This window comes from Aotus nancymaae, unplaced genomic scaffold (assembly GCF_030222135.1).
Source record: "Aotus nancymaae isolate 86718 unplaced genomic scaffold, 86718_ANA_hifiasm-v0.15.2.pri h1tg000029l, whole genome shotgun sequence".
Taxonomy (NCBI): Eukaryota; Metazoa; Chordata; class Mammalia; order Primates; family Aotidae; genus Aotus; species Aotus nancymaae.
In genome coordinates this window covers 60138407-60158238 of record NW_026988442.1, presented here as the reverse complement: position 1 = coordinate 60158238, position 19832 = coordinate 60138407, and the positions used below count along the sequence as shown (strand labels likewise).

General features: G+C 39.9%; 1 protein-coding gene across 5 annotated transcripts in view; it reads right to left on the bottom strand.

The window, feature by feature from the left end:
• CACNB4 (calcium voltage-gated channel auxiliary subunit beta 4) overlaps positions 1 to 19832 on the bottom strand; it is a 278577-nt gene that overhangs the window by 128839 nt on the left and 129906 nt on the right. The window contains exons 1-2 of one of the 5 annotated variants that reach the window (XM_012457066.3): positions 18569 to 18734; positions 18226 to 18385 (exon numbers count right to left, since the gene is read on the bottom strand). The exons of 3 other annotated variants lie outside the window; for them this stretch is intronic. In XM_012457066.3, coding sequence (XP_012312489.1) covers positions 18226 to 18231 — 6 coding nt within the window. In that variant the 5' untranslated portion in view covers positions 18232 to 18385; positions 18569 to 18734. Of the gene's footprint in view, positions 1 to 18225; positions 18386 to 18568; positions 18735 to 19832 lie in introns of those variants that run through there. One more of the 5 variants, XM_012457065.3, reaches the window with a different exon arrangement.

Genomic DNA, 19832 nt, shown 5'->3' with positions numbered 1-19832 from the left:
AAACCTCCTGATCTTAGTTTCAGTCACCCTAAGTCGTCTTTCAATTATTAATAATAATACCTAAACTTTATTGAACCATTGTGTGTCAGGAACTTTAACTCTCTACATATGTCACCTAAATTGATTTTATCACCGTGATGACCATACAAGAATATTATTATCCTCATCTTACTGATAGTGAAACAGATTCAGGGAGGCAAACAGTTTTTCCAAATCCAAACAGTAAATGGAAAACACTGTAAGTCCAGTTTTTTTTGCAAACATAAAGCCCATCCTCTTACTCTGTGCTCTCTCCTAGTGGTTTCATATGCATGGAGAAAAGAAGTGGTTTCACCTGCGTAGATCTGTTCCTTCTTATTTCACTCTAAGCAATTTTCTACTAGGAATATCTCCTGTTTCTGTGATTCTTATAAGAGCTATCATCTCTAGCACAGTGTTGGAAATTCCATAGGTACTTGTGAACTGTTCATTTAGATGCTCAGAAAAGAATACATCTATAAACAGTTCTTTGGTAACATACTGACAAATGTGTTCGCCCCTATGAAGGCCATCAATAGCTATATCAAGGATCCGTTTACAAAGCTCCGATGTCTTCACAACAGGGGCCGGGCGCAGTGGCTCATGCCTGTAATCCCAGCACTCTGGGAGGCCGAGGTGGGCAGATCACCTCAGGTCAGGGGTCCAGGACCAGCCTGGCCAACATGGTGAAACCCCATCTCTACTAAAAGTACAAAACTTAGCCAGACATGATAGCACATGCCTATAGTCCCAGCTACTTGGGAGGCTGAGGCAGGAGAATCGCTTGAACCCAGGAGGCGGAGGTTGCAGTGGACCAAGATTGTGCCACTGCACTCCAGCCTGGGCGACTGAGAGACAGAGTGACACTCCGTCTCAAAAAATGTCTTCGCAACAAATTCAGTCTATTTGTTGAACAAATATGTCAATATATTTGCAGAGTAAGAACTTAAGGAAGTCACCTAACACTTTGGGAGGCCAAGGTGGGCGGATCGTCTGATGTCAGGAGTTCAAGACCAGCCTGACCAACATGGTGAAACCTCATCTCTACTAAAAATACAAAAATAAGCCAGGTGTGGTGGCGCGTGCTCCGATCTTAACATGAATGACCGTGGGGACTCAAGGACACATTCCTGTGGAAGGGATCTGCCATTTACCTCTTATGACTATGACCAGGGTTATAGTGTGACCCTGAAGCAACAATTGCAGCTTTACTATAATGTGCACTCTACCTCTACAACCTTCGGCAAGCCCCTCATTCTAAACCAGGGTAGAATGGTTTGTCACTACCAATGGAGTCTGTCCTCGTCCTTAGTTCTTTTCAACATCACACAAAAATTAATGCTATGAATTAATAGAATAATTTTATTTAGGCAGTATTATTTCCAAGGAATGTTTCATAACTAGCTCATAAAGAACAAATTAGGGTGATTTGTTTAATTCTCTCATCCACAGGGAAATATCTGAAGAGAAGATTTTATAGAGAAATTTTCATTGCCGAGAGCGAGAAAAACTAAAATATCTTTGTTCTGTTTCAAGTTATTGTACCTTTATGTGCCTGATTTCCTGTAATTTGTTGTTTGTTTGTTTCCTTTTGGCTTTGGAGATTAACATGAAAAGGTTCCTTTGCAGGGTTCATTCGAATAACTAACCTTGTCTGCAAAGTCACAGAGATTTCAGATACAGCCATCACAGACATAATGACTCTGACAATAACACAGTCGCTAAATTATGATCTGAGCTTGGAAATAAAAGAGAAGAAGTTGAAAGAATCCTATTTTCAAGATAATATCTCTGAATATGTCCTTGCAAATGAGAACAAGTAAGAAGAAACAAAGAGACTATAGGATACACAGACAAGATTATTTCTAAATAAAATGCCTTTCAGAATTTTCTGTGACAAGTCAGCAACTTTTAAATAAGCCCCTCACAGTTTCAGAGCTGCACCTGGTTTAATTAATTACATTCGTCATTTCCTCACTGGTTGGTGCAAACCATTCCCATTTTACAATGCACTGAGAATATCAGTATCATAGAGCTGTAGCATTCACTCACTCATTCAATATTAACTTATTATGTACTGCTGTGCTACATGTCTTTCTTAATTCATTCTCTACGCTTGCATCATTGGGGTTAAGGGAAAGGAGGCAGAAAAGAATGGTAAGATTTGATCCTTGCCCTCTAGAGTCCTATAATTGCAGAGATAAGATGCAGACACATGAAATGGTGAAGAAGTCATATAAGGCTGCAGGTGGCTAATGCCCAAGTGAGTGGGCAGATGCTATGGGAATTCAGAAGAGGTTGGAAAAGCTGAGAAGAGCCTCAGAGAAGTGGAGTAAGAGTGGATTTTGGTTGGGTGCAGTGGCTCACACCTGTAATCCCAGCACTTTGGGAGGCTGAGGAAGGAGGCTTGCTTGAGCCCAGGAGTTTGAACAAGCCTTGGCAACATAGTGAGATCCCATCTCCACGAAATAAAAACTTGGCCAGCTTTGGTGGTACACGCCTGCAGTCTCAGCTACCCAGGAAGCTTAGGTGGGAGGGGTGCTTGAGCCCAGGAATTCAAGGCTGCAGTGAGCAATGATTGCATTACTGCCCTCCATCCTGGGCTGACAGAACAAGGCACAGTCCCAAAAATAAAAAATAGAAAAAAAAGGTGGAATTTGAGCAAGTCAAATTCTAAAGAGTCTGTAAAGAGGATGAGGGAGAAGAAGAGAGTCCCAAAAGAGGGGAGTGGTGTCCACAATTCATGTACTTGGGACCGAGCATTGCTTACTCGTACAAACTGACAAGAGCAGGATTATATGGGAATAGCTGAGATATGGCCATTCAGGCCAGTGGAATGGGAATCTAAAACACCTTGAATCTTCGATATACCTTTAGTATACATCAAATTATTAAAAATTACTTACATTTTGATGTGACTGGTGAAGAAAATTATGATCCACACATACCCAAGAACTCATACATGAATGTTCACAGCAGCATTATTCATTAACAGCCACAAAGTGGAAACAACCCAAATGTCCATCAATGGATGAAAGAATAGATAAAATGTGATACATCCATGTAATGGAATAATATTTGGCAATAAAAAGAAATGAAATGCTGGTACCAGTTGTACCACGGATGGATCTTGAAAACATTATGCTAAGTGAAAGAAGCCAATCACAAAAGGCTGTATATTGAGTGGTTCCCTGTGTACGAAATACCCAGAAGAGGCAAATGCACAAACACAGCCTAGGGCTGAGGGAGTTGGAAGGAAATGCGGAGTGGCTGCTAATGGGTATGAGTTTTCTTTTGGGAGTGATTAAAAATGTTCTAAATTGGTCATGGTGATGGTTGTAGTTGTACCGCTCTGAATACAGTAAAACCCCTGAATTGCACACTTCAAATGGGTGAATTCTATGGTATGTGAATTATACGCAGTGAAGCTGTATTAAGGAAACAAACTACTAAGTGTTTTCTCTAGGGAATAGGGTCTAGGATTGTAAGATAGAAAGTAGGTATAACACTACCACCAATGTTTTTTACAATCAGTATAGCTGACTGTCTCATCATATTCTGGCTCTTTTATTAATATAGGCTTTTTAAATTCCAGCTGGGTGTGGTGGCTCATGCCTGTAATCCTAGCACTTTAGGAGGCTGAGCAGTGTAGATCACCTGAGGTCAGGAGTTCAAGACCAGCCTGACCAATGTGGTGAAACCTCATCTCTACTAAAAGTACAAAAAGTAGCCGGGCGTGGTGGCACATGCCTGTAATCCCAGCTACTTGGGAGCCTGAGGCAGGAGAATCGCTTGAACCTGGGAGATGGAGGTTGCAATGAGCAGAGATAGTGCACTTCAGCCTGGGTAACAGAGTAAGACTCCATCTCAAAAAAAAAAGAAAAGAATATAGGCCTTTTAATTTCCTAAACCTGCTAACCCCCAATTTTAAATTCACTTTGATTTTTTCAAAGAAAAAAAAAGTAGAGTGGCTGGACACGGGTGGGTGGGTGGGGGGTGGTGTCTTGGGAATCCCTGATAAATATATTGTGTTCAATCATTTCTGACCATTCCCTAGATTCCACTTGATTCCTGAAGGAATTAAAGTTATTGAATTTCAATTCATTCCAGCAACCATTTATTGAGTGCCTATATTGAGGCAAGCACACAAGGCAAGCAAGGGTAGGGTAAGGATAAGGAGATGAACAAGCCAATTAAATTTTATTTCAAGAAAGACATCCATACTTCAAAGTGCTTACCACCCCAAATAAGTGCACAGAAACCTGAAAGAACGGGGAAACTAGTGCTGTGCACTGTCACAAACTCTCAGGCTGAGCAAGACAATAATTTGACCCAGTGTTTCTAAAAGAATTTACATGAAAATAATTTGGGGAGTGTTTGCCAAAAATACGAATCCTAAGCCTTACTCCAAACTAACCGAATCAATATCTCCTAAGAGGGAGGTCCCAGAAATATATATACTGTATCTATATAACATTAACTTCACTCCATCCCACAAAATTCCCAATCTACAATACTAAGATGGTTTGCAGTAATTACGAGGCCTGGTGTAAATAATTAAACCAGCATTTCCCTAATTGTATTCTGCAGTATACTAGTTATTCAAGTACTTAATAGATATTATTTAGGGGAAAAAAATGGATTCTGAGATCAGATAAGTTTTAGATATCCTTTGATTAAATAAAATTTAATTAGTTTATTTATTGCAGAATGCTAAAAGATATTAGTGGGTGACTGGGTGCTACGAATCTTTTGAGAGAGAGTATGGTGACTATCAAACTTACTTGGCTAGGGACCTGTTTTTTTCACATGTATCAACAGACACAGGAAATTTAATGCTAGAAACTCATCTATCACATACAAGAAGTATGAGACACTCTGGAAAATGATATTACCTACTTCTAAATAGAAAAGGAAACATTTAATGTAAAAGGATAATATATGACAAGCTTCCTTTGTAGTTTCCAAACATAGCATACCAGGGTATAGAAGGATGGGTACAGGTCCAGATCAGATAGAGCCGTAACATGATTATTTGGCAGCAAGTTCCTGGTCACCGGGAGTCCCAGCTGTCTAGAATGAAACTATTACATGATCTTGGGATGAAGTCAGTAACTTTCTTAGCCAGAAATCAATGGCTGAAGGATTGAGACCTTCAATCCTGGACCTGGCTTCTAACCTGAGTTCCCCAGGGTCAGCGGAAAAAAGTATCAGAAGAAATGGCCTAGTTTCTCAATCTCAGTGGCATCACTGTCCAACCAGACAGTCACCTAAGCCAAAAGTGGGAGTTCCTCTTCCTTCATAAGCTAATTAGTCATTAAACCTGCTGCATTTATGACTTAAATATTTTTTCAGTTCACCTCCTCCTCTCTATCCCCACTACTACTGCCCTAGTTCAGGCTTCTATCAGCTCACATCCATACTATTTCCATAGCTTTCTAATTGGACTCCCTGCCTGAATTCTTTCTCTTCTCAATTCCATCTTCTACCCTGACCAATGCACAGCCGATCAAACCACTTTCCAGTTTAAAAATCTGTCAACGCTCCCAATTACCTACTTCAAATAATTTCTTTCACAGTATGTTCTATAAAACATCAATACAGTGTGTGATCCACAAAAAAGGGCTCCTTTCACATGGGAGGCTAGGTATTTTTAAGTATAGGTACAATGATGAGAACTACCTATCAGCGTCTGATCTGTCTCCAGTATAGCAGACAGATCCAATAATTCCTTGGAGACTAAGGACACAGAGGAAGGCCCAATCAGTAAACCGGGAAATGCTTCCAAAGTCTATCAACATCCTTGTCTAGAGAATCTCAGAAGTCATTTAACACAAATGCTGATAGGATAATGGATACTTTTTATACTTCTAAAAAAAAGATAAAGTTTACAGCCAGGGCCTGCTGAATGTCCTCATTTTCTGCAGGAAGGTAATCTGGAACTTCAAAACTATACATCTTCCATTAAATACATGGAGGTGAGGGTTTGTGCTCACAGCATCTTTGCAAGTTCTAAATTGGGAACTGGAAATTCAAATACCCTAAGAATCAGATGAATCACAGCTGACAAAATTCTGGCTGAGTTTCCAGAACAAGGTGTCCCATGTGTACCCTTCCCCCAACCTCCTGAAGACATCTTCTTACAAAACTAGTCACTAAGTTAGACTCAAATCTTCCACATTTGAGTTGGCTGCTGGCTGGCATTGAAAGCCAGCTTCTCTATGTAAATACAGCACTCAAATAAAAAATCTAACAGCTAGTTGTACATCTTACAGCCAGAACATATTTTAGTTAAAAGCAATATAAATCAAAACATTCATAGAATCTAGATTATGCATTTCACATCCTTTTTCTATCTTATTTGTATCCTTTTTTTTTTCTCGCTCTTACATTTTGAGGCTAAATTTACCCAACTTAAATTTGGAATGTGGGATGAATAAATTTTTTTAGCTACTTTTATACCTGTGTAATTTCAAAACCAAAGCAGAACAATATCATATTTATCAACATACTATTCAATCCTAATAAAATTGTACCTCTGATTCAAGGAGATTCACACACATATTCATTCATTCATTCAAAATATCAGAGCTAATGGAAAGCATCCATAACAAATGGTAACAGTGTACTTCAGTTATAAGATCTGCCTCACCCTTCTTATAACACTGCACTCTACACTAGTAATAATTCGAGAATTTGAGCTATAAAAATTAGAAATCAATTTTAAGTGTATTATTTTATAAGTACTTAAATTGTGAAAATGAAACAATCCAAGCAGTGTTCGTATAATACGTATGCTAGCTTAGCTTTCATAAAACCCCTTAGGTATATTTAAAGACTCATGCAGTACCTCTCTAGAGAGTGTCTCTGTATATCATATGCCAAGCATACACCCTTCCAGGAGTAAACATCTGAACCTTAGAATCTTATCAAAATAAACCACAACTGAGACTCATGGCAATCCTTTTATTCCTTATTACTGGAATTGGCTCTCTGCTGTGGCCATTGGCACAGTTCTGTAAGCATAAGGACCAGCTCTCGCCGCTGAGAACAGCCTGGCTTTGACCCTGCAAATACTGCTAAATGTGGGGAGAAAATCAACTTCCCCTGAGTTCTCCTTACCTTAAGAATCATGGCTAATCAGAGAGGTGAGGCATCTGCTGGCTTGGGCATGTGACTACCACTATCACGATCTGTCCCAGGGAGGGCAGTGAAGGAAAAGGTGACCATAAGCAACACCAATGAGAGCACCTTCTGTTTGAGAGACTGGAGGGTGGTGCTATTCCCATGTCCCAGTGATGGGCCGCATGTCCCAGTCGTTGGCCAATTGGTCCACCAGTCAAGGGTTAGTGCTCTTTCAGCACTCAGGATTCCAGCATCTAGTGAGTGCGTGAATCTACTCCCTTCTACATTTTGCAAGTCTTAGCAATGGAAAGTAAGGACCTTCATTATATCCATCCTAATCCTGATGACAGCTTTCAGAATTCCAGTAGTTTCATTGGTTTCCCCAAAACATACTCCCAAAATTTCTAATTAAAGTATAACACATGTATAGAAATGTGCACATATCACACGTGTACATCAACGGATTTTCACATATTTTACACACTGTGAAACCAGTGGCCAAAGTTGATTTTTAAATAGAGACACACAGGGTCTGTTTTAGCTTTACTAAAAATGGCAAGACTTGGCCTCCAAGTTAGTATCATCCACGTAAAGGAAATGCTTCTCTTAGCATCCCCACCCCTGCCCGGTCAATGTATCCTTTAATAGGGAGGCTGTCATCAGAACTGCAAAATCTCACAGCTAATCTGTGTTCCCACCACCCTGTTCCCAATGTTATATGTGGTGGGAATCATAATGTGATGACATTTGGAGCGATCCTGAAAATTATTTTGGCCTGGCCATGACAATGGAGCAGATCTAAGCCACAAGTTGGTCGCGTTCACACTTTCCTATATCTTTTCATTCTCGGCAGAGACCTTTGGGTATTTGAAGGCAATCATGAAAGCCCTCTTAGCTTAGCTTCTCAAGCTTTCTCTACAAAACTAACATTTAAATATTTTATTTGCTCCTATTGCTAGACATTTTGTTGAAGTACTCAAGGTCTTCATCAAAGCAACAGTACAGCAGTTAAAACCCAGGAGACTGACTGCAGTGTAACTATTCTCACATATGAAAGCCAACACACATCTCCAATGGAAGATAACCAACAACAGCTCCTTCAGAGTGTCACCAGCATCTTCAGAGGTGTGCTTTAAGAATGGCTTCAAGCTAAGCACAGTGGCTCATGGGTATAATCCCAACACTTTGGGAAGCTGAGGCAGGAAGATTGCTTGAGCGCAGGTATTCGAGATCAGCCTGGGCAACACAGCGAGATCCCACCTCTACAAAAATAAAAATAAAAAAATAGCCAGACATGGTGGCAGGCACCTGTAGTCCCAGCTACTCAGAAGAATGAGGTGGGAGGATCACTTGAGCCCAGGAGTCTAAGACTGCTGTAAGCCACGATTGCGCCACTGCATTCTAGCCTTGGCAACAGAGGAAGACCCTGTCTCAAAGAAAAAAAAAAGAATGTCTTCAAATTGTATGCTTTCATCTACTTAATGTGAATATACACTCAGACAATACAGTAATACAGATGGAACCAAATCACCTCTCCAAACCACCCTCCACCCTTCCCCACTCTGCTCTTGCACTGCGGGGCTAGCCTGTAAGCTCTGCTCTTTGGCTTCTGGTTGAGTTTGGCCAAAAGTTGCCCTAGCAGGGATCAGACTAAGGGAGAATAAGATTGGGGTATTTCTTCTCTGGCTTCCTCCTTGTGGGATGCTCCAAAGCTGGCTGTATCCATCCACGGGGAAAGCTGTGTCCTTCTCAAGGCCACACCCTTTCTAGGGGTGCTCTCAACTCTGCAGTTACTAGCCATGGGGGTACAGCACTATCCCTTGAGGTTTCCTTGCACCCTACCAATACCTTTCCATTTTATTAAACCCTCTCAATTTATCCTAATTTGAGCATGTTGTCAGGGACACTCTCCACCTCCACCCCCAGAACTTACAGTTCCTTATACCTTGTACAAATGCTGCTGTTCCTTTTACCTTTTAAAAATTATGCAATATGAATCATGCAAATGTTTCTTTGAATTGGAAGCTCATGGAGATGAATTGTAAATGAGAAAAGCAGAGAATAAAAATGAAATTCGGATGCTCATGGCTAAGGTCAAATGTAGCAGTAACTTGCAACTGTCATCAAGGCCTGCATATAAATCATGAGAGCTCTAACATTTCCCTAAAACACAAAACCTCTTTGTGACATTCTCTAGCATTGAAATTTTATGTTCATTTAAGTTTTATGGGGGTATTATCATTCTAATCCATCAACGACTTGGGACTTCAAACCATATCATAAAGCAACATCAAACAAAAGCTTGAAAGAAATTGGGAAGCAAATCTGGTCTCCAAATAGACAAAGTTCTCACCATCTGGGTCAGAGAGCAATCTGATCTCTGTTTTGGAGATTCATCCAACTCCCAACTGCTTTGTAAGTTGTCAAGCACCATACAAGTAACACGATTATACGACTCTTCAGGTTTATTCCAGTTTTTTAGAGTATTAACCCTTGGAATTTGGCATCATAAAAAGAATATTACTCTAGAAAGAAATGTGAGGAAGGCTCCAGGTCCAGCTCTACTACAAATTGGGTCATTCTAAGCAAGTAGCCTAATTTCTCTGGGTCTCAATTGTTTCATCTTTGAAATGACGAGGGCATATAAAACTTTCCCAGTTTTTGTGTGTTATTTTTAAACCAAATTATTACAACAGAGGTAAATAAGCTCTTCCTATAGAATCTAAAGGTCATATTCTAAAGTTGCTTTCCACAATCAAGAATCTTCTTTGAAGTCTTATATTTCAAGTTGAAGAGGCTGAACTAAATTGGTTCTTTTCTGAAGCAAAAAAAAAAAAAAGTATCATGTAAAAATGTTTTGCAGCGCTCACCAATATATATACATCTTAAAATGTGTTAATCCTTTGATCCAGTAATTCTACTTCTAAGAAGCTGTTTTAGAGAAATGCTCCATGTATACACAAAGATTCATGTAAAAGAATGTTGGGCCAGGCACAGTGGCTCACGCCTGTAATTCCAGCACTGTGGTAGGCTAAGGCAGGTGGATTACCTGAGATCAGGATTTTGACACCAGCATGGCCAACATGGTGAAACCCATCTCTACTAAAAATACGAAAATTAGCTGAGTGTGGTGGCACACACCTGTAATCTCAGCTACTCAAGAGGCTGAGTCAGGAGAATTGCTTGAGCCTGGGAGACGGAGGTTGCAGTGAGCCGAGATCGTGCCACTGCACCCCAGTGTGGTCAACAGAGCGAGACTCTGTCTCAGAAAAAAAAGAGAATGTTCACTGTAGCATTTATCTGTAGGACTGAAAAATGAAAAATAGTCTAAATCTCTATTAGTGGGAAAAATTCATCATGGCTAAACCATACTGCACAGCAATTATGTCACTTTTTATTAAAAAGACTCAATTGATATTGGAAAAAAAATCCACGGTACATTTTTAGGCGAAGAAAGCAAGTCACAGTAATATTTATTATGATCTTATTTGCATTTTTAAAGATTACAAATATGATATGTTTGCTTTTAAGTACATTTTTCTAAATATTCCTGTTTGCCAATGCATAAAAATGGATACCCACTGAATTATTAAGAATGACTACCATGGGGAGGAGAGCAGATTGGGAAGTCATCAAGGAAGACTAATTTTTTACACTCTGTGGTTTTGTATTGTTTAAAAAATTTTCCCCAAATACTCCCATTTCACTGAATTTGAGATATCAATGATTTTAAGATTCAGTATTAGATTATGTATCACTAAGGGGAAAAAATCACCAATAAAACTGCAAAACAACATTAGTTTTAAGATGTAGGCCTGTGTTAGTCATGTTAAATATGGGAGGAAAAGTATGCCTTTGGATCAATAAAGTAAAAAATATGCCTTTAGGGATTTTTACAATATAGAAAAATACTGTCGCTGGCACTCTAAGACTATGCATTATGTTTTATGTATCAAATTTTTGGTTTTCAGTTAACTAATATGAAACGTGACTATCATGTGGTCTTTTCTTTTTGAAATCTAATGTCTAACTAATTTGTGTACTTTCATTCCTTACCCTGCTCTGCAATATCCTAGCACCTCACAAAGGGCCCTGTGCATCATAATTAAATGTTCTGTCCTCCCCTACCTTATCAACTTCACCTTGGTTCCGTTCCTATATTCGAAGTGTTAACAACATGATCAAGTGAGATGATTTGAAAATTTGATAAATAGGTTCTTAATTCTATCACTTGGATCAACAGAGCCATTGAATCAAGTAAAGCCCAAGACATTAACTCTAGGACATCATTCGAAATTAGCTGAGGTGGGGCCAAGTGCGGTGGCTCACACCTGTAATCCCAGCACTTTGGGAGGCCGAGGCAGGTGAATCACAAGGTCAAGAGATCAAGACCATCCTGGCAAACATGGTGAAACCCTGTCTCTACTAAAAATACAAAAAAATTAGCTTGGCGTGGTGACACATGCATGTAGTCCCAGCTATCTGGGAGGCTGAAGCAGGAGAATTGCTTGAACCCAGGAGACAGAAGTTGCAGTGAGCTGAGATTGCACCACTGCACTCCAGCCTGGCGACAGAGCAAGGCTTCATCTCAAAAAAAAAAAGAAATTAGATGATGTTAAGCTATCAATAATAACTTTTTGGAAATAAGCTAGGGAACTAATTTGTTTATGCACTAACCATTTTAGCATGACATTCACCATAGTTTTCTAGCTTGACGATAAATATTTGCCCCCAACCCTTACTTCGTTCAAACATTATTTAAAGGGCTATTTGAGAGATTGGGCTGAAGTCAAGATTGCCTTTTTCTCTCTTGTCTTTGCATCCTTTCACTTTATCATAGATGGAACTTAGGCGAGGCATAATTATTCCTTTTAAAAGTAATGAATGACATTTAAAAGTAATGACTGTCTCCTAGAATTGATTATATTCCTGGGGTTTTTCAATTGATGAATTATTGGTTTTAGAACATCCCAAAGGATAATAATAATGAACTGAAGAAAACTCTGTGGAGCAAGAAAACACTGAACAACAAATATTCTTGATGATTAGGTAGTATCATCACAAAGCAATGATTTAAAGTATTTTTATATCAACAATCTGGTAGTGTACAGCTCAGATACCTTAACCAAGAAGGAAAAATAATTTAAAGCAGAATTACCTTTCCTCAATCATCAGTAAGAGTTAGGAAAAATTTACTTCTCAGAAAGCTTTTGCTTTTAATTTTTTTTCTTAGAGATGAGACTCAAGTGTTTCCAAGCTCAAAGCACTGTGGGCTGGAAGTGCACCATGGGTATTGGCAAGCAAACGAGCAATAGACAAAGCATCCTTTTTGGCTTCAAAAATTAAAAGTCTTAAATAAAACATTTTCCTTTTCAAACATCTACCCCACTCAACGAGATGCACCACACATACCTTCTTCCTTCAAAGATTCTGAAAAGGACAAACATCCAGACTCAAGGTCCAAACACTGACACTTTACTCAGTATGTACAAAACACTGTGGTAACTGATCACTTCAAAAAGCAAATGGCATATGGTGACATTTTTATCTTAACTGAAGAAACGGCTTATCAGAAAAAAGTACAAAAGTTTGGATGTAAAGAAACCTTAGAAAATGATCTACTCAGACTTATTCATTTTATAAGAGAGAAAAACTGCGTCAGAGATTAAGTGACTTGCCATTAGGAGAAATACTTAATGTAGGTAGCAGGGGCATGGATGCAGCAGACCACTGAGGCATGTGTAGTCCTATGTAACAATCTTGCAAGATCTGCACATATACCTCAGAATTTAAAGTTAAAAAAAAAAAAGTGGCAAAGACCAAGATTTCCAACTCCCAGCATTCTTTCAATTACACTTTACCACCTGCTTTCCTAAAACAAAATACAATGACCTAATCATAGGGCCTTAGGGGATTACTGAATTCCTTTACCTGTCAACCACTGTAAGATTTTTGGAAATCACCGTCAAAAACCACGTATAGGCTCTGAAAATAAAACAAAGAACTTGGTGGGACTATCAGAACCTATAGAGGAAGGGGCATATTTAGTTATTGAAACTGTAACTACATTCATTATGTGTATAACAATAATGGCAGATAACATTTATCTGCTTTTAAGGGCTTTATACACATTAACTAACTTAATCTTCGAAACCACCCAAAAAGTAACTATTATTATTGACAGGGATGAGGAAACCAAGACACGGAAAGTTTAAGAAATATACTCAGGCCAGGCACGGTGGCTCACGCCTGTAATCCCAGCACTTTGGGAGGCCAAGGTAGGCGGATCACAAGGTCAGGAGTTCAAGACCAGCCTGGCCAAGATGGTGAAACCCCGTCTCTACTGAAAATACAAAAATTAGCCAGGTGTGGTGGCAGGCGCCTGTAATTCCAGCTACTTGAGAGGCTGAGGCAGAAGTGCTTGAACCCAGGAGGCGGAGGTTGCAGTGAGCCGAGATCACACCATTGCATTCCAGCCTGGGCAACAGAGCAAGACTCCACCTTGGGAAAAACAAAAAAAAGAAATATACCCACGGCCACAAGGTAGGAAAGGAGAAGTCAGGATTCAATCTTCAATCCCTGGCAATATGGCACTGTCTCCACTTTTCTATTTTTTTTTTTTTTTTTTTTGAGACAGGGTCTCATTTTGTCACCAAGCCTGAAGTGCAGTGGCATGATCACACCTCACTGAAGCCTCAGCCTCCTGGGCTCAAGGGATCCTCCTGCCTCAGCCTCCTGAGTAGCTGGGACTACAGGCACACGCCACCATGCCCTGCTAATTTTTTTTTTTTTTTCGTAAAGACGGGGTTTTGCCATGTTGCCCAGACTGGTCTCAAACTCCTGAGCTCAAGTGATCCACCCACCTGTGCTTCCTAAAGTGCAGAGATTACAGGCGTGAGCCGCCGTGCCTGGTCTGTCTCCACTTTTGATCATGACACTATTATACTACACCATTTTTTTCTAATACAAAGCACAAAAAGTAAACCTGAAATTCTCCTGGATGATAGATATGCCCAATAGAAGACAAAATTTAAGTTTTATGGAGATTAAAAAAGATCTAAAAACAATTTCAACTACAACCTTATCACTCACCAAACTTTTCAACAAAGCTGCAATGGAAATAACACTGAAGGTCAGAATCTTTTCCCTATATGATGCTCAAGCTAAAAAGAAAAGAGAGATTAAGGAATAATAGGCATAAGAAAGGCAAAATAAGAGAACTGATTTTTTTTTTTTACAAACTACACAGATAAGCTCCTGAGTAATTGACAGTTGCCAATCTCCATGTCTGAGTGGATCCTTTAGATCGACTCCTCTGAATGAAAAGGCTAAATGCAAATTCAAAACATCCTGTTTTAAATATAAGACTTTTCAATATTTCTGATGACAGACACAAGAGAAAAAAAAAGAACACAGGAAGTATAGATAACATGGCACCATTTAAAAAGAGAGGAAAATATTTATAACTAAAACTATGCAGTCATGTTATAAAGAATATAAAATGTAAAGCAAGAGCAAGTATTTTGAGGTCTATTTAGATCTCAAAGATTGTCGTGTGAGCTATCTGGGCTACCTTCTTTTGGCATACCGATACGTACTGTAAAAATAGCCACACCGTTTTATCTTAGACTCACGCCCTTCAAAGTCTTAAAAAGCTCAAAGTCCAATGCATAAAAATCTACAACTCCCAATCTGCTGTCATCATTTTATATGAACTGTAAAATCCCTTGGGTTTTACACACTAAGTTGTTCTGAACGCTAGCTTTACTCAGCAGTGCCCCAGCCTCATGTGAGAACTCAGGTATCCACCCAATGAATGTATTTTTTCCAGCGTGGCTTTACAGCTGTTGCTGTTTTCACAGCCACCACAGCCTGATGCAAACACATGAAAGGCCCCTAAGTCAGCCGATGAAGATGAGAATACAGAGCCTGTATCTGTAGAGCTTCCTTGGTACAATTTTTAACTTAACGTCATGGATATCTGAGTTCATGGCCTGATGATTATTGTAAAAGACTAGTGGGAGAAGGAAGAGAAGAGAATGAAGAATGATAACCACTCCAGTTACATCCTCTTGTCCTCCTTAGGTGACCTTGTTCACCTGGGTAAGAGAGAGTAAAGGGGAGATAGTGACCAGAATGGGAGAACTGAGGACATAGAAATAAGGTCCAAGCTGAACCCCACAGAAAGAGAAGAGCTAAGGCAATGGGATGCCTCCCCACCTTCAGCCTAAAAGAATGGTTTTTCACTGTTATTGCTGACCTTCATATAGAATGTCTTACACCACAGAATAATGGAATGTTCACTGAGTACATACAAAGGGAGTCATAGGTCCATATTCTAAAATCCTGGATTGACTCATCACAGTCTAATAATAATAATAACAACAGCAGCAGAAAAGGAGACATGGAAGTACCTGGCAAGGATTGACCTGAATTCTTGCCTCTGTGACTCAAAAAATGGAAAATTAACAAGAAAGCAGCAAGATCGACAAGCTGGAACAGCAAATTCATGGGATCTGATCAGATTCAAGGAACTTCTCTCTTTAGCTCCATGCCAATTATATCTAGAAATAATTTCAACATATATTTTAGAAAACAATCATTGCTAAAAATTGACCGACTGAAGTGAAAGGTCAGTTCATCATTTACTTAACACACCCTAGCCAAACACCAACATAGCTCAGCTGAGTAAAACAAGTTGATTTTCTCAGTCAAATTTCTTACACAAACCAGGAGCAACATTTGGTTTTCTTCTCTGGTCAGAGATGCCAGCATCCAGTCCTTGGATTCTCTTACAGATCAGTCCTCATTCTCTATAAATAGGCCAGAAAGACTTTTCTGACCCTAGAAAGGGTGCTCTGATCTACCAAACCATAGAGACCTCTGGCGTTCTTGTTTCCGAAAGAAATCTAATCCTTAAATCCCTAGAGTGTTTTCCGAAGGCCCCTAAACACACAAATCCTTCTGTCTGAAGTTTATCCGCCTACCTAGCAAGCACAAGGACCTATCTTCATATTTAAAATAAGTTCACTAAATTTTTGAAAGGAGCAATCCTTTATTCTCTTGTGGCTGTGTTGCCTTTCAACTCTCTTGGGTATCTTTGTTCACATCAAAAGCAGTTAATTTTCCTTCTCCAAAAGCTCCACAGTAGAAATCTCCCACTTAGCATTAACCATCAATTAGTGAAGCATGGAACATATCTGTCTATGAATGTAGGTGAAGGTATGAGGGTGAACAGTACACACGCATGCAGAGGTGCACAGACATTGAGACAAAAATACATAGTTCCACAGCTTATAGAAAACAAGTAGTTTAAATAACTAACACAAAGCTATCCTTATAATAATGTGTAGGTACATGTAAATTTAAATATGTGCTTTTATATACACACTCAGATATTGTTATACATATACACTAAGTTTGTACAATTCACCTTTGCTGTAACTTTTACATACATAAAATTTCTAACAGTATTAATCAATATATTATGATTCCTTTCTATGATTGAAAAACACTTAAAGACTATATTTTCCTCTCTGGAAACTGCCTGAATGATGATCTGATCATCTTTTTCACAGGAAAAGATCAGGTCTCTGCTTCTAAATGCTTTAGAGTTTCAGCATTTGGAAATGGAATCAATTGTGTCAGGGAAATGAAATATTAATTCTATGTGCAACTAACCCCGGCATCACTTTACAAAATACCCTAAGAATCTGTATTTCAAGTTGCTCACAATTCCAGAGGTCCATGTAGGAGCATTAAATTTTGCAAAGTGTCTCCTGTGCAGGCCAGTTCTAGTCCTAGTATGCTCAACATTTTCTCAAGTGAGAACAGCATCAAACAGAATAGGATGCAATGCACAGTAGCAGGTTGAGACTGACCTATTTACATATATGTGCATTGATCATCTGAAAGGGTGTGTAGCAATATATTAACAGCGACTATTTCTGGGTGGTAGGTTTTTGGTAACTTTCTCTGCTGCTTCCATGGATCCCTATAAGAACATCCCTCTGTTTATGTAATAAACCTGATGAATGAAAAAATAAATCTATTCCCAGAATAATTCCACAAACATCAAAACACACAAAGAATCCATTTATGAAATACGTGTACACACTAAAGAGCAGATCTAATGAAATCTACCACGAATCAGATGAAAACACATAGTATAGTGTACATGGGGGGGCTCTGTCCATGAAAAAAATCTTGACCACCAGGACTTGTATTAAGACACAGTAGGGACAGTGAAGTTAGAATAGGCAGCTCTCATATAGCAGCCAATGTAGGAAGAGTCGATGTGCATGATCCATTGGAACCAGCCTGGGCTAGGTATGGGCTCATCTGGAAGCACACACTCCGTCATCCACGTCAAGGTAACACAAGAAGTGATGTGACGTTCTGTGCGAAATCTCCTATTCAGAAGCAGGGCCCTGCTGTGGGGCGCTGAATGATCTTTTGCACTTCCTTATAATCCAGATTCTTAACTACCCTCCGACACCAGAACAGAAGTTAATGGACTTGCCCAAAAAGGCTCCACAGGACTCAAGAATCTAAAACGCCAGACTCAAGTGTGTTCCGGCATGTTTCTTTTTCCTCTCGCTTCATATATACAGTATGTGAAACACAGAGGTTACAAACTAAAATCTAGGGCATTGGGAGCATAATATCTACTTTTGGACCAGACTCTTAAGCAAAGCCTTGCATCACAGTACCAAAATCTCTCTCCTACTGTGGGGATGTGAGGTGCTAACAGTGCATAATAATGCTTTATTCTTGTTCAGAATAAAATAGTCCCTAGGTGAGATGATCTTATTACAAGCTTACTGTGTGAAAACATTGAAAATAATCACTTAACACAGGTTAACCCCCACAGACCCCACAAAGACATTTTCAACAGCACAGAGCGGTAGGACATATACGGATGGGTTCCCAAACCCCACCCCCAACCGAAGTGCCGTACTCAGCTCTTAGTGCCTGTATATTCTCGGACTGCAGCTGGCCAACTGAGAAAAGCCTCTCCAAGCCTATCTACCGGACCTGTTCCGAGAGCTCTGCTTCAATCTGGGCAACCCCCACACTTACAGCCATAAATGCATTGGCACTGAGAAAGACTGCTGAGGAGGTGGCACTCCAGGTGTGGCTTTATGTGTCACTTCACCAGGTCAGCTATTTAGGCCTAGTCTTCTCCATTGGCTTGAAGCTCTGTTCACACCATCTTGGGTAACACATCACATTATTCTTCCTTATAAAAACAAATAAACTCAAATGAGCATTCAGAGTCAGTTCACCCATCCAAACACCTCTGTCTTCCCCTCTGATTTATGTGACACGGTTTCCATCCCGCCCACCTGAAAGCCTCCCATACTCTCAACTGAGGATTGGCCAGATGCCCATCTCCACTCCTCAGGTTTCCCACCTTCCTCACCTCCACGGATGTGCACAGCCTGGAGGATGTCAGCCTGCTGGCCACCACTGAGTCACCAGGAGTACAGCACTGCAGTACCTAGCACTACCCTCCATCAACTACCACCAATGAGTCAAGTCACTGCACCTTCACTTCCCACCCTACAGGAAAACTCAGCTATCCTGTGAGACTGGACCCAAAGGCAAAATTAAAAAAAAAAAAAATGTTTTCATACTTATAATGGCTCCCCTCTGAACCAGTGCATCTGAAATTTATACAGTTCTGGAGAACAAGGAGCTGGATACATTAGTTCCTAGCCAACTCTTCACAGCAGCCAGTTTCTAAAGGCATTTCTAAATGACTCCAGTTCACTTCGGTGCAATACCCTGCCTGCCCAAGTTGAAAATCAATGGCTGAAAAGAAAACTTAGAATTCGCAAGGTATCATAGGTTTCATAACTGAATGTGAAGAGAAGGGGTAGAAGAAATGATCAGGCCTTCTGAAGAACCCAGCCCGGGAAGCTGGCTTACTCAACTCCTGTAATTGCCTTTGCCATTTCCCCACCCTACCTGCAAGTGTGGACCTTCTTGATTTCAGCCGCCAATGTTTTGAACTACAGTCCCTTGCAATACACTGACAGTCTGATCATTTACGAGCACGTTGGGCAACATGCAGAGAGACTTTGCAGAAACAGAGTTAGAGTTAGAGCAAACACACAGACAGGATGGAAAAATGGAATGCCTTAACAGAACTGAGGATTTCTATCTTTCATGGATAGCACATCATTTGATATATACGTCTGCATTGACGTATACCACAGGGTTTTTTTTGTTGTTGTTATAACCTGTTTATTTGGTGGTTTAGCCAGAGAATCTTATATAACACACTCCTGTTTCAAATGTAGCAACATGTATAGCACTGCACTCACATAAAATTCAGACTCCCCACAGCACTTCCCATTAACCACCCCCAACCATCTACCTTGCAAGGTTTCTGTGTATTGATGAAAAAAATAGGAACTACCACCAGCAAGAGTCAAAAGAAAGATTCCATTAACAGCTTTACCCTATATTCAAAAGCTAGCATTCTATGGTATGATTTTAGGGATTTCAGAAAATTATTTTATCCTGATTTTAATAGATTGCATGAGCCTGACCTAGGGGGGAAAAGGAGTCCAGGTCCCTAAACCAAAACACACGTGAGTCTACTTCGCTCTTCCAAGGTAGAGTAGAGGAACAGGAACACTGCCCACTGCCTCTGCACTGGGTGCCTGGCGGCCACAACC